General features: G+C 48.7%; 2 protein-coding genes across 2 annotated transcripts in view; both read left to right on the top strand.

Annotated features, from left to right (window-relative positions):
* Positions 1 to 9,901, top strand: part of CAPN14 (calpain 14) — a gene marked incomplete at both ends in the record, with an annotated part of 78,720 nt that extends 68,819 nt beyond the window's left edge. Inside the window, 3 exons of the mRNA XM_080711349.1 lie at positions 6,215 to 6,312; positions 9,738 to 9,747; positions 9,842 to 9,901. Of these exons, the coding sequence (XP_080567475.1) occupies positions 6,215 to 6,312; positions 9,738 to 9,747; positions 9,842 to 9,901 (168 nt within the window). The remainder of the gene's footprint in view (positions 1 to 6,214; positions 6,313 to 9,737; positions 9,748 to 9,841) is intronic.
* A 1,963-nt stretch (positions 9,902 to 11,864) lies between these two features.
* GALNT14 (polypeptide N-acetylgalactosaminyltransferase 14) overlaps positions 11,865 to 13,348 on the top strand; it is a gene marked incomplete at both ends in the record, with an annotated part of 210,815 nt that continues 209,331 nt past the window's right edge. Inside the window, one exon of the mRNA XM_080711234.1 lies at positions 11,865 to 11,993. Within this exon, the coding sequence (XP_080567360.1) occupies positions 11,865 to 11,993 (129 nt within the window). The remainder of the gene's footprint in view (positions 11,994 to 13,348) is intronic.

Genomic DNA, 13,348 nt, shown 5'->3' with positions numbered 1-13,348 from the left:
TATAAAATGAAAGTCTCCCCAGGTGAAGAATTTTAAATAGCTCTGGTCTTCATTTTCCAGTCTCCAATGCTGCCACGGAAAATCAGCATAGCTGATGGGGCTTTATAGGAATAGAGCACTTACATATAGGAAGGGATGGGGAAACTGAATTCACTGGGAAATGAAATGGGGGTCTGCAACAGAACTTTTTTCTGTTTAGAAGTTTTTGAGTTTTTCAGGAATGCACTCTTAGAATTTGCTCTCTCTCTCTCTCTCTCTCTCTCTCTCTCTCTCTCTCTCTCTCTCTCTCTCTCTTACAGTACTGGGGATTGAACCCAGGGGCATTATACCTCCAGGCTATATCCCCAGCCCCATTTTTTATTATTAATTTTTAAACAGGGTCTCACTAGGTTGTGGAGGGCCTCACTAAGTAGCTGAGGCTGGCCATGAACCCACAATCCTTCTGTCTCAGCCTCCCAGATACTGGGATTACAGGCGTGCACCAGCACACCCGGCTTGTTAATTTCTCTTAAAGGAGTGAAAGAGAAGGTATGGGTCTCACCCTTCAAGGAGACTCACCCTCAGATGCTCACATTTGGCTTCTCACAGCAAGTGGGAAGATTTTTTGTCAAATTCATCTCTTTCTCAACAACATTCTAATAGTGAATATTTCACTTATGACTCAATAAGCTCCCTGTATAAATTTGCCATAGGCCAAATGGATGATGGATAAAGACTTTTAGAAAAGGAGTCACGAGATGCATTGAATGGAAGATGGAAAGGATCTTAGAGACCATCGATTTGGTTTTTCACTGAAAAGATGAAGACACTGATGTCCAGAGAAGTTTGGTCTTATGCTACAAATCACATAGGTGAAGTTATAAGCAGAATAAATTGTCCAGCCAGGTAATCCTTCCATTGCACCATAGTTGGAATCCAGGCTGCCACTGTGAACTACCTGGAGGACCTGGGTAGGTGACAGTTCTTAGCTATGGTTTCCTCCTTACTCTTGTCTCCTTTAGGAAGGCATCCCAGAAGGTGTCAGATGAAATAATGACTGATAAGTGCCATGCCAATGGCTGAGCAATTTTCAAGCACAAAGCACAAAACTATGAACTTCCAGTTATTGGAAAAACAAACATTCTTAGTCACCTATAATAGACCAAAGCATGATCATCACCTAAATGAGTCAATATTTAAAGAATCTGCCCCAGTGAGCTTTTGCTTTCTTGTTTGTTTGTTAATTAATTAATTAATTAATTTGTGTGTATGTTTTACTGGGGTTTGAACACAGGGGCATGCTGCCTCTGAGCTACACCCCCAGCCCTATTTTATTTTTAATTTTGAAACAGGGTCTCACTAAGCTGTGGAGAGCCTTGCTAAGTTGCTGAGGCTGACTGAGAACCTGTGATCCTCCTGTGAACCTCAATCTCTCAAATATTAGGATTATAGGTGTGTGCTACCAGGTCTGTTGTTTTTTTAAACATTCCTTAGAGACTTGCATCTTGATTGTGAACTAGGTGTCAAAGGATCTTAGGCCATTATTTTGATTGAGTTAGGTATGCTGATGAAGTTGAAGTTCTTTTGGAGGAGGCCATTAATCTTGAGGAATGTGTGCTGGAGTAAATCTCGTTTATTTAGGGCGTTGTTTATGTGTTACTGTAGTTTGGATGTTGAATGACTCCCATCGGCCCATGTGTTAAAGAATTGGTCACTAGGGTGGCGCTGTTGGGAGGTGGTGGGACCTTAAAGAGGTGGGGCTTATTGAGAGGTCTTGAGGTCTTTAGAGACTGGTTCTTGAAGGGAATTTGGGGATCTTGGCCCCATTCTCTTCCTTTTGCTTCCTGGCCATGAGGTGCATAGTCCTCACATAGTCCTCACATAGTCCTGCCATGATGTACCGCTTTGCTGCAGTCCAGAAACAATGGGCCAATTGATTACGGGTTAGAACTTCCAAAGCCAGGAGTCAAATAAGCCTTTTCTCTTTAGAAATTGGTTCTCAGGTGTTTGTTATAGTAATGGAAATCTAACAAGAATGTTATATATCATAATTTCTATAATTTACCTCCTAATGATTCAGAAATTACATACATATCTATGTATGTGTGTGTGGCACACACATATCTTGAAATATGCTAACAATTTGGGGATCTGGGTTGTAGGTATATTATGTATGACTGAGTCCATAACTGTTCTATTTTTCCATATGTATGTTTGAAAATTTTTATAATCAAATGGTCAATAAAATAAGTTCTCCGGGTGACCCTGATTCTCTCTAATGGCTTGAGAACCACTGAGGTAGAGCTATAAGCCACTGACTAAGGACAACCTGTGAAAGGTCTTTTCCCACACAACTGGTTGTCTGTGACTCTAGTTCTGGTTGAAAAGAAAAGGCAATCTTTTAAACCTGCAATTTGGTGCCTCATCAGAATTGGAGTCCCTTTTCTTCAGCAGTACTGGGGAGGCTCCATTTCTCTTGTGTGTGGCTTTGCCTGTCTGGTTGTCTGTCAATCCAAAACACTGCAGCAGTGGACCATCTTCCCCACTTCTGAGCAGGTCTACAGGTGACACCAACTCCACTTAAAGGCATTGATTAGAGCAGTGTTTCTAATACTTGGGTATTAGATGTGTCATCCATAAACTTTCAGCAGGCTGAGGGGGAGGCAGGGGCATGAGTCTTTTAGTACAGTTAGTGATCATTCTAATGTACATCTAGGTTTGAGAGTCATTTTTTTAAATAAATTTTTATTGGTGCATTGTAGTCATACATCTTAATGGAGTACAAGATGGTGGAGGCATATGTGCACATATCACCCAATTCGCCCTTACCCAATTCCTGCCCCATTCTCTCTCCCTCCCCCTCCCTCCTTCTCATGCTTGGCTTAGTGATTGACTTTGATATGTTTGTTAATGTACATCATGTACATTAGGGAATTTCCCTCTTTCCTCCTCCCATCCCCTCAGTTAGGTCACCCTATTTGCTTATCTGTAGACTCTCCTTCTTGGTCTAGAGTTCTTCCTATGACCCATTTCTGCCTAGCTTTTGCATATTAGGGAAAACATCTGATTTTTTATTTCTTGTGACTGACTAATCTCACTTAGCATAATGTTCTCCATTTTCATCCATTTCCCTGTAAATGATGTAATTGTGTTTTTCTTTATGGCTGAGTAAAATTCCATTGTGTACATATCCCACAGTTTTGTAATCCATTCATCTGTTGATGGACATTTTGGCTGGTTCCATAGTTTGGCAATTAGACCATGATGACAACAAAGTCAAGGCCATGGGTTTGAGTCCCAACACTGGAACAATTTAACTTTGTATGAAAAAATAAAACATAGTTCCTTAGTGAAATCCTGTATACTTTACCCTGTCAGCCATTTCTTTGCTCTTTTTCTTTTTTCTTTGGTATTAGGGATGAAATCTAGGGGCATTCTACCTCTGAGTTATACCCCTGGCCCTATTTTTTATTTTTTATTTTGAAACAGGTTCTCACTAAGTTAAGGAGGAACTCACTAAGTAGCTGAGACTGGCCTCGAATCTGTAATCCACCTGTCTTAGCCTCTGGGATTACAAACCCCAAGTACTGGATTACATGCATGTGCCACCATGCCTGGTTCTTGCCTGCCATTTCAAAACAGGGGTCTTGGTTTTAAAAAAATGAATCAGGAGAAAGAAAGTGAGAAAAACTTACTAATGAATCAGAACAATCATACTTGTTACTAAATAGGTATATATTATATATATGTGTTTTTTTCCTTCTTGTGAGAAACTGGCACATTCTCTTGTAGAGGTGGCTGCATTTTACCAATGGGTGAATAAAAAGCTTTTATTCATTCTTCCCTGATTACAAATGTTATCGACTACCTCAGGAATTTTGGATGAAAAGGTAAAAGTGTTTTGTCAGCATCAGGGAATTGTGATCAAAATGAGTGATTTTTTAATGAGAAGTACTTGATGAACACTTACCAGGCAACCATGAAAGGAGAAACTGAACCTCAGGAAACAGAAAAATTGAACCCCCCAAATCATCTTCTTTATTAATACTTTCTGGGGCCTTTCATGCTGTAAGGAAGCCAAGCATCTCTTAGGCATAGCTTTGTTTCTGCAGCAGGAATCAGCGGGGCCCTTTACCGGTGCGCCATAAAGCAGCTTCCCTTGTTCTTATGTAATATGTCTTTGCAGCTTAAACCTTTAATTAACCAGAGATGTCATCAAGAAAAGTTTGCCAAGGAAGAGGATGCCTGGTTTAATTAAAAAGATCTTTAATAGTTATTAAGGAAATCAATTTGGAATTCAGGCCTGGGAGTAGTGATGGGGGAAGAAATCACTGAGAGGAACTTTCCTCTCTCTCTGGGAAATGGATTTTAACCCTTTGGTCTGCACTGCTTCAAAAGCCTGCCCTGGGAGTGGTCCTGGGCATGGAGAGGGATGCCTATCACTCACTGTGTTTGAATCTACATCTCAGATCTAAGAGTCAGTTCTGTCTTATACAGAAGAGTCTACCCTTTCAGGAATGCAGTTATCCTGGCCATCCAAAGAAATAGGAAACCTTTATAAATTGAAAATCTCCTACCTCATAAGTATAAGCGGTTTCTTTTCCCCAAAGAGATGCATTATTCCTCCCTGAGGATTTGTGCTTGGACTGTACATCAAGCTTTTTTTTCCATTACCGCTCAAACCGGCCTTTGTCGGATCAAGCCAGGAAAAAAAAAGTGGGGGGATTTGGCTCTTTGGAGCACAAGAGAAATATTATTTTCACTTGTCTCATGAAAATGATGACACAAAAGGTGAGATAGCCAGAGGATGGGCAAAATAAATTGTCTGCATGGAGAAAACTGCACAAGGGATGGAGTTTTTATTTTGAAAAACAGCATTCTGCCAACAGGGGGATGATATTAATATCATTTTCCAATGCAGCCCAGTTGAGTTCAAACGCTAAGAGCACTTTTCAAATAATCTATGTTTAATTAATATTTTTGTACTGCACTTAGAGAGGGAAATGGAAGACAGGTGCAGAGGCTAGCTCCAAAAGCGACTTTCCAGTTGCAGGGTAGCTATTTCTCAGGTGGACTTAAGCACCTCTGTGTAGGAGTCATAATCACCCAGCAGAAGCACGAGAAGAGGGAACAGGTCACTAAACACTCAGGCCCTCGTTCAAATGACCAGCTTCCACTTTCTGGGAGAGCTGAGGACAGACATTATGTTTATTAGTATTCCTCACAGCAAATTGCTCAGAGTCCATGCTCACAATGTCTTTGTTGATTGTTTTGCTAATTATCTGGAAGTTTGGGGCTTAGTAGCTTTCCTCCCTTGAAATGGCATAGCTCCCTGTTCCACTTGGCCTGTGAAACCTAGGGAGGGAGCATCAGGATGAGGGTAGATAGAGTATAATCCAAGCTCCGCATGAACATGTCTTGCTATAGGCAAATGGTGCAGTTTCTTTGGGCTGGACTTCCCCAAAAAACAAAATAAAGAACATCAATCTCAGAGGCCTCTCCTTGGAGCCGATGAGAGTCTGGTTTCTTTGTCTTAGATAGGTATATCTCTTCCTAAGGTAGGAGATGGTACACATGTTTAACCAGCACTTATTAAACCACTGGTGGTGCCGGGCGTGGTGGTGCACGCTTGTAATCCCAGCATTCGGGAGGATGAGACCAGAGGATCAAGGTTCGCGGACAGCCTCAGCTACTTAGTGAGGCCCTCTGCAACTCAGTGAGACCCAGTTTCAAAATAAAAATAAAAAATAGGGCAGGGGGTGTAGCTCGGAGGTCAAATGCCCCTGGGTTCCATCTCCAGACCACCCCCCCACAAATAAAATAAAATAAAGTAAACCACTGGTAGCTGAATATGGCTTTCAAATTGGTGAGCAGTGGGCTGGATCCAGTTTGTAGACCTGTTTTGTTTAGCCCACCCAATTTTTTGGAGAGTGGGATGGGGGAGGCAGACATGATTGAATTTATCAACAACTGCTAAAACCCTGCAGATTGCACATCATCGTCTGGACTTCTGCTTCTGTTGAGAAGTTCAAAAATTTTGGCAATACTCAATCTACATTGGCAATGAAGAGCTGGGGCTGATTCCTTGCCAGTCCTATAGGGAGCCCACCGCCCTACTGTGCCCTCAACAGGAATCCTGAGTAGGCAGGTCTGTTGCTATCACTGGGCAATAAGCTGTCATTTCCCCAAAGCCATCCCATTGCATTCATTCATGTGGCTTTTGTGGCCCTTTCAGGCACGTGGGGAAGAGGAAGAGGTGAATGCAGAGAGGAACGGAGTCCGAGATGAGGAACCTCTCACCCTCTGGAAGAAGCAGGCTGCTTCCTGGGCTATGTGAGTTGCTTCATGGGTGAAGCATCTTCAGTTGGGTGGTGAGAATCAGATCACCATTTACCCCTGTGTGTGCTACAGTTTCTTTCTTTCTTTCTTTCTTTCTTTCTTTCTTTCTTTCTTTCTTTCTTTCTTTCTTTCCCTCCCTCCCTCTCCCTCTCTCCTTCCTTCCTTCCTTCCTTCCTTCCTTCCTTCCTTCCTTCCTTCCTCTCTTTCTTTCTGTGGTACTGGGGTTCCTGGAAGCCCTTCTACCTCTGGGCTACACTCCCAGACCTATTTTGTATACTTTTTTATTTGGAAACAGGGTCTCTTAAGCCAGCGCGGCTGGCTTTGAACCTGTGCGATCCTCCTGTCTCCGCCTCCCAAGCGTGGAGATTACAAGCGTGCGCCACCACGCCCGGCTATTTCCTTATTTAATTTGTCCACACTGTCTCTTCTTTGAATAGTCTCTTAAATATCATTTACTCAGAATAGTGTTCACATGAACACTGAGGGTATCCCAACTCAACACACAGCACAACCTGAACATCCCAAAGTCCTATTTTTAGTTATACAAAGCAATCTTCCTCCTAGAGACATCACTGGAAGTCCTCCTGTCAGAGTGGCCATCTATTTTGCCTAAAAGTAGAAATTTCTAGAAAGTGAAAGGGGGAATTATATATAGTCATACCAGGAAAAGGAGCAGAGACCAGGACTTTCCCAAGCAAACCTGGCCATGGGGGTTGCCTGCTCAATCTGCAATATCTACTATTAATATAATAATGACTTGATGTAAAACGTGCCATTGGGTGCCGGGCGTGGTGGCGCACGCTTGTAATCCCCGCGCTTGGGAGGCAGAGACAGGAGGATTGTGCAGGCTCGAAGCCAGCCGCGCTGGCTTAAGAGACCCTGTTTCCAAAAACAAAGTATAAAATAGGTCTGGGAGTGTAGCCCAGAGGTAGAAGGGCTTCCAGGAACCCCAGTACCATCAAAACAACAACAACAACAACAAAACATGTCATTGGCCTCCAGGTTGTCCTGGTTTTGTTGTCGTTCATTCCTGGGGCATACTTAGTCTCACTAAAGTTTCACTTAGGTTAGCAAAGCCCCTACACAGTTTTGTATTTCTACAATGTCAGCTCTCCTGGCCCCTTTGACCTTTAGCTCCTGCGCTCCTGTGGAAACCTATTAAGGACTGTCTTTGACTGTCAGAGGTGATGAACAGTGGCTGTGAGGCTTGGCTGTCTGACCTGGGACCTGGGGCCTGTGGCTTGGGCATGACATTTGATATTGAAACCCTTGATTTCTTCTTCTTTTCCTTGTGCTCTTCTCTTTGAGTTCTTTTGAGATACGTCAGGTTAAAGAATTTTATTTCATTTTTTGTTCAGCTAATTAGGTCACTCCTTTCTGCTAGAACTTTGCATTTCCTATGGGAGTGGGGGCGACCACATCTCAAATCACTGTGCAGGACACCATCTCTAAAGATCAAACCATTTCCCTCAACCAGCAAAGGCCTGCAATTGTAGCCGTAGTAAGTTTTACACTTGGCATTTGGGCGAGGAACAAAGAAAGTTTGGGGGCATTTCAAAATAATGAAAGAAGCAGGCTTTTGAAATGCAAAGATATAAATTCCTTTCAAGAAAGCAAATTATACAGTGGTACCTAAATAAAAAAGTAGAGGAAGAGACTGGGCTGAGGGTAGTGGATGGGAGAGAGAAAGAGCCAGAAAGGCGACAGATCCCTATCCCTGTTCATCAAAGATGAGCGGAAACATTGGCCGGTTTTATTCTGTTGACAAAGGCGCACCAATGTGGCAGAAAGAGGGAGTATGGGGTTGATAATGGCTCATTCTCATTTACCACTTGGCTTAGATGATTCCATTGCTCGCTGTATAAAAAGCCCTCGCAGGAGACCATGCAGTTTTGACAGGACTTACAGTGGCAAGAAAGAGGAACGCGGAGGAGGAGGGGCTGATGTAATATTTACAGCTGGAGAACTTGAACAGAGGCGCCGTAGCAGTGGGCCCGAGGACTTGGCCTGCAGGGCTGTGGGATAAAGATGGGCATCTTTGCATTCTAGCTGCTGCTCCTTTGGTTGCCGGGGAACCCTGCCAGCGCGGGGCCAGCAGTGTGCCTCGTCTCCTTACTGTGTGCCATCTGCCCCACCATTGCTTACCTTTCCCTATCTACCAGAAAGGGTGAAGACTTCCACCGGAAACCTCCTGGGCCTCTGTGGGTGAAATTTCATTAGACTGGCACCAAGGGCACCTTGCTTGTCTTGACAGGTCTTATAAGTGTGCAGATGGCGGAGATACTCACACAGCCACACGCGCACAAACACACACCATGCTCTCTTCTGTGGCACGGTGGGCAGAGAGGAGGGACTCTGGGAATCTGATCTGAAAGAACAAAGGCTACAGTCTCTGTAGTGAGCTGAGTGAGAGTGACGGGAGGCCAGCTAAAGGAATCGAAAAGCAAAGTGTGAAAACCCACAGCAAGCGCCGCCAGAGAGCATATGCATCGGACTTCACAGCTTCCTCCTGTCTCCAGCTTACACTCGCTCCATATGCTGCTTTACACAGCTTTCCGGGGCCATAATGGGTTTTATTCCATAGTTTTTCTACTAACATGAATGACTCACATCTGCTCCAGTACCCAATTTGCTCTCTAATGTCTTCGGCTGTGAGGAGATAGCAGCTCACTTGGAACTTGCCAATGGCGGGAGTGGCACAGAGTCCAAAGCCAGGGACAAGGACGGGTAGCATGTGTGAACCAGGAGGGTCTTTGCAGGAACGTGACACTCCAGCGGGGGAAACTGAGACCAAGGGAAATGGGTAACTTGCTCAAGAATGTCATGGCTAGGGACGTTGATCCATTTTAGGGCTCAAGGATATAGTCCCATTTCACAGCGTACATATTTTTCTCATTTCCTGCCAGGTCAAATATTTTGCTAGGGGCTTTTGCTTCCCATATTAGCTGTGATGAGAAAAAAGTAACCTGGATTAATCGCCAATGATAGCTAATCCCCCATTGGGACTCACTGTGTTCTGGGTTGCTTAAGCTGCTTATTAAAGTTTTAAATGTCTTCCTGAGCGTGGGGTGCCCCTGGCTGGGCTAGGTCCCAGAAAGACGCACAGGCCTGGGCCCTGCATGGAGGTCCACTTGGCTTCCAGATGTTTGAAGACCCAGTTGAAATCCTGGTGACACTTGCTGGTTTGACAACCCGGACTAATATGCCCTTTGGCTGGATCAGGTAGACATTTAGCAAAATTGGATTCCCTTGACAGTTTCCATGGGTCCAGGGAATCTTCCCTACATGAGAAGAGGACAAAACAATGAATGATTCAAGAAGCAAGCACCTTGGAAGGAAATATTTGATCTCCCAGGCACTGCCAGCCCTATGTGGCACTGCCGCACCCCAGGGCCTCAGTTTCCCCATATGCCAAACAGTCAGAATGAGGTACCTAGGCACCTCGGCAGCAGGCAGCGTGGGGCTGCACCATCTCTAAAGCCTGGCGGTGGTGTTGTGTAACTGTCTGCCATCTGTTACTCAGAAGCAGCAGCACAAAGCGCTGAGCAATGGGCTTGGAGCTGCAGCTCCTGCCTGGAGCTGACGGCAGCTCAGCGGCTTGCCCGGGGGTCCCCTGCAGAGCCTGCCTGCTGCAGCAGAACACTTTGCAGGCTTAGGCCTGCGGGTTCACGGCGAGGCTCCCACAAGAGAGCCAGGGAGCTCAGGATGCTGCAGGGGTGGGGCCTCTGACAGGCATCTATCTGTACCTTTGCCTGGCCAAAGCAACTGCTGGGCCATCCTCAGGGTTCCACATGGTGGCCTGCAAGCTCAGCTACATCTCAAGGTTGGCACGAATGCTCAGCTTTGTCTAGCTGTTCTGACTAAAAACTTCTTCTCTATAGCTGGGTCGAGGACTCTGGGGTTGTAAGGCAGGAGGGCCCTGTGTCTGAAACATGAGGTACAAACACTGGAGGCTTTGTGCAGGCTTCTCCATTTCCGAGTACATCTTGGGGGCTCCATCCAGAACTCTGGAGTCCTGATTTATACCTCTCTCACCTGCAGTCAGGTGTGGGAGCTCTGTGGGAAGAGAGGAAGGAGGATGGTGGCGGTGCTCCTGGGTCTCACCTCCTTAAGAAACTTGAAACAAGCATCTCTCAAAACCACACAGGTCTGGAGGCCATGGCTCTGGCTCTGGGGCAGAGCAAGTTTCCTGTTTGGCCTCAGGGATCTCTCAGATAACACCCACACCTTGCATTCAGTATTCACGGTTATTCATTCAATTGTCATTTTACAGATGTGGGAGTTAAGGTTCCTGGAAGGTAAAGGGTTTAGCCATGACTCCAACAGCCACACTATGGCTGTACTAGGTCAGGAACCGCTGGCCCACAGACCTCACCATTATTCCAGCCTAGCGGAGGCCTAGGTGGGAACTAGATTCAGAATTTGCTGTCTCTAGACTCTGGTGGTTGTAATCTGCCAGTGAAGGGAGGTTGCACTTCTCAGAGGCAGCTGGAAAAGAGCCTTTGGAAATATAAACCTCTGCACCCTATAACCCCTGCCCAGGGTCACTTTCCAAGATCCCTGTGGGGTCAGCCCAACTTTGCACCCCTTTTCTGGCCAGCATAAAGCCCTGATGCTTATAGGGAGAGAAAAAAAAAACCCTCCAGGGAGATAATTGCACCTTAAATTTTAAAAGGACGTCTTTAAAGTTAAATTTAGACCAGCTCAGCTTTCCATTAAGCAGAAAAAGTTGCCAGGCACCTGCACGAAGGCACAGAAATACCTTGGGGAGTTAGCTGGCTGAACTCGACCTTGGCCCCGAATGTCCAGGCGAGTGAACAGGGTTGGGACAGCAATGCTGCCAGCCCCACCGTCCCAGAGGCGGCTCCTGCAGGCAAAGCCTGGCGCCAGCGCCACGTGCAGCCCCCCGCAGTGAGCGGGAACTGCTCCCCGGCACCACCGGGTCTGGCGGGCGCGGGCTGGTCCTTCAGTCCCAGCGTGAAGCTGGGTGGCCGGGGTCTCAGTGCACCGTTCCCGCCTCGCAACCCAGATGGCCCCAGAGCTGCGCCCCGGGCTGGGCACGAGCGGCGCCCCAGCAGCTCGGTGAGCCTTGCTCCGCCACGGGCGGCTGTAGCGCCCCCTCGCAGCGCCCCTCGGCGTCGGTCTGTCTGTCGGGCCCGCGCTCCCGGGCGCTCGCTCCCCCTCCTCCCCGTGCTCCTCCGTGGGTGCCGGGCACAGCCTCGGATTCCGCCCTCCCGCCGCTCCAGTCAGTTTCCCTCTCGGCGGCGGCGGCGTGGGGAGCATCTCCGCGGCCACCGCGCTCCTCCGGCTGCAGCGGGCGCCCAGCTGGGCGGCCGGGTCTGGGGACCCCGCGCCCCCCGCCCCCCGCCCCACTCGCTGCTCTGGGAAGCGGGCGCGGCGCCCTGCGGGATCCCGCCGCCCTCCACCCGCATCCCGGCGCCGGCGCCCTCCGGAGAGGGGCGCTCTCGGCGACCCCTGCCCCGCCGCCCCTGGCCGCCGGGGGGTGCCCCAGGGACGTCGCGCCGCGGAGAGGAGCAAAGGGGACCATGCGGCTCCCGACTCGCCGCCTGGTGCTGCCGATCTTCGGGGTGATCTGGATCTCCGTGCTGCTGTTCTTCTGGGTCACCAAGAGGAAGTTGGAGGCGCCGCCGGGACCCGAAGCGCAGACCCCCAAGGTGGGCAGCTGAGCGGCGGCTGCGGGGCGCGGGGCTCGGGGAGCAGCGGGCGGGGGTCTGGTGGCGGGATGCGGCCGCCCGGGGTGTTTGTGGAATTTCTCGAGCTCGGGGCGTCTCCGGACCGCACGCCGCGTGTGTAAGTGGCGGCGGGCGTGGGTGGTGGGCGCGCGCCCGCGGGGCTCGCAACTTGAGCGGCGCGCGGGGTCCCGCGGAGGAGAGGGCGCCGCCGGGGGTCGCGGGCGGCGGGGAGAAGTGTGGCGGCTGCCTGACCTCCTTCCCGCAGCTGCCGGGCGCGGGCCGGGAGGCCGGAGGCCGGGGTGCGCCGCGCGCGCCTGAGCATCGCGGGCGAGCGCCCTGCAGCCTCCCGGCGGCTCCCGCCCAGCCCACCCGGCCTGTTGCCACCCGGCTCTAAAATGTTCCCCAGCCCCAGAGCTGCATTGCAAGCTCAAGGTGCCCAGAACACCACCCAGGAGCCTGCGAAAGCAGCCGCCTTGGTATTGGTGGGGAGTTGGGGAAATGGGAATCCGAGTGGCTTTTCCAACTCCTGCCCAGGCGGTGCATCTGCGCGGAGCCAGGTTTCCCCCTACAGGCTCGCTCTTCCCTTCAGCTTTGGGCCCCTGGTTCTTCCTCTTTTTCCACAGACTTGGCTGTGGGACATGGAGGGAAACCTCTGGGGATTTGCTGGCAGCCAGGCAACATTTATAAACTGGGTCCAGAGCTGAGCTCTAGGGATTGGGGAAAAGACTTGGAGCAGCTTATGGTCTGAAACTGGAGAGTGGGAAACCCGTGTGCTTGTGGGAGTCTCCTTAGTAACCATGGGGGCCTACTATGTGCTAGGCGCATAGTGGGTGCTTTCTTCATAGACAGTTGTGTGAATCAGATGTTATTATCCTTAGTTCCTAAATTAGGAAGCAGGTTGAGGGGCTCTAAGTAACTTGTTTTAGGTCACGCTGCTGGTTTGAATGCCACCCTCCACACTCAGAATTTTTTTTTTTTTTTTTTTTTTTTTTTTGAGGCTGCCTGATAGATTCCCCTTTTCCCCTTTTAACCAGATCCTCAGGCCCTCGTGTTTTGGAGTCTTGCCAATGTTCAGTCGATTTTCAGACAGTTCTGTAGCGCCTGCCACGTGCCAGGCAGCGTGGTGGGTACTATGGGTAGAGAGATGCAGAACTTGCCGCCTGCCTGGGGTCCTGCAATTCGCTCCTCAGTGGACCAGGCCAGGTTGGGCTGAGGGTCCGGAAGGTGGATTGCACCGAGTGTCCTGGGAGCCTGAGGGCTTCCTGCAGCAGCAGGAGGTAACAGAAAGGAGTTGAGGAGGAGCACCAGGCTGGCCAGCTAGAGATTAGCTGCAGGCT

This window comes from Muscardinus avellanarius (assembly GCF_963383645.1).
Source record: "Muscardinus avellanarius genome assembly, chromosome: 15".
In the NCBI taxonomy this organism is placed as follows: Eukaryota; Metazoa; Chordata; class Mammalia; order Rodentia; family Gliridae; genus Muscardinus; species Muscardinus avellanarius.
This window is presented reverse-complemented; position numbering and strand designations above follow the sequence as displayed.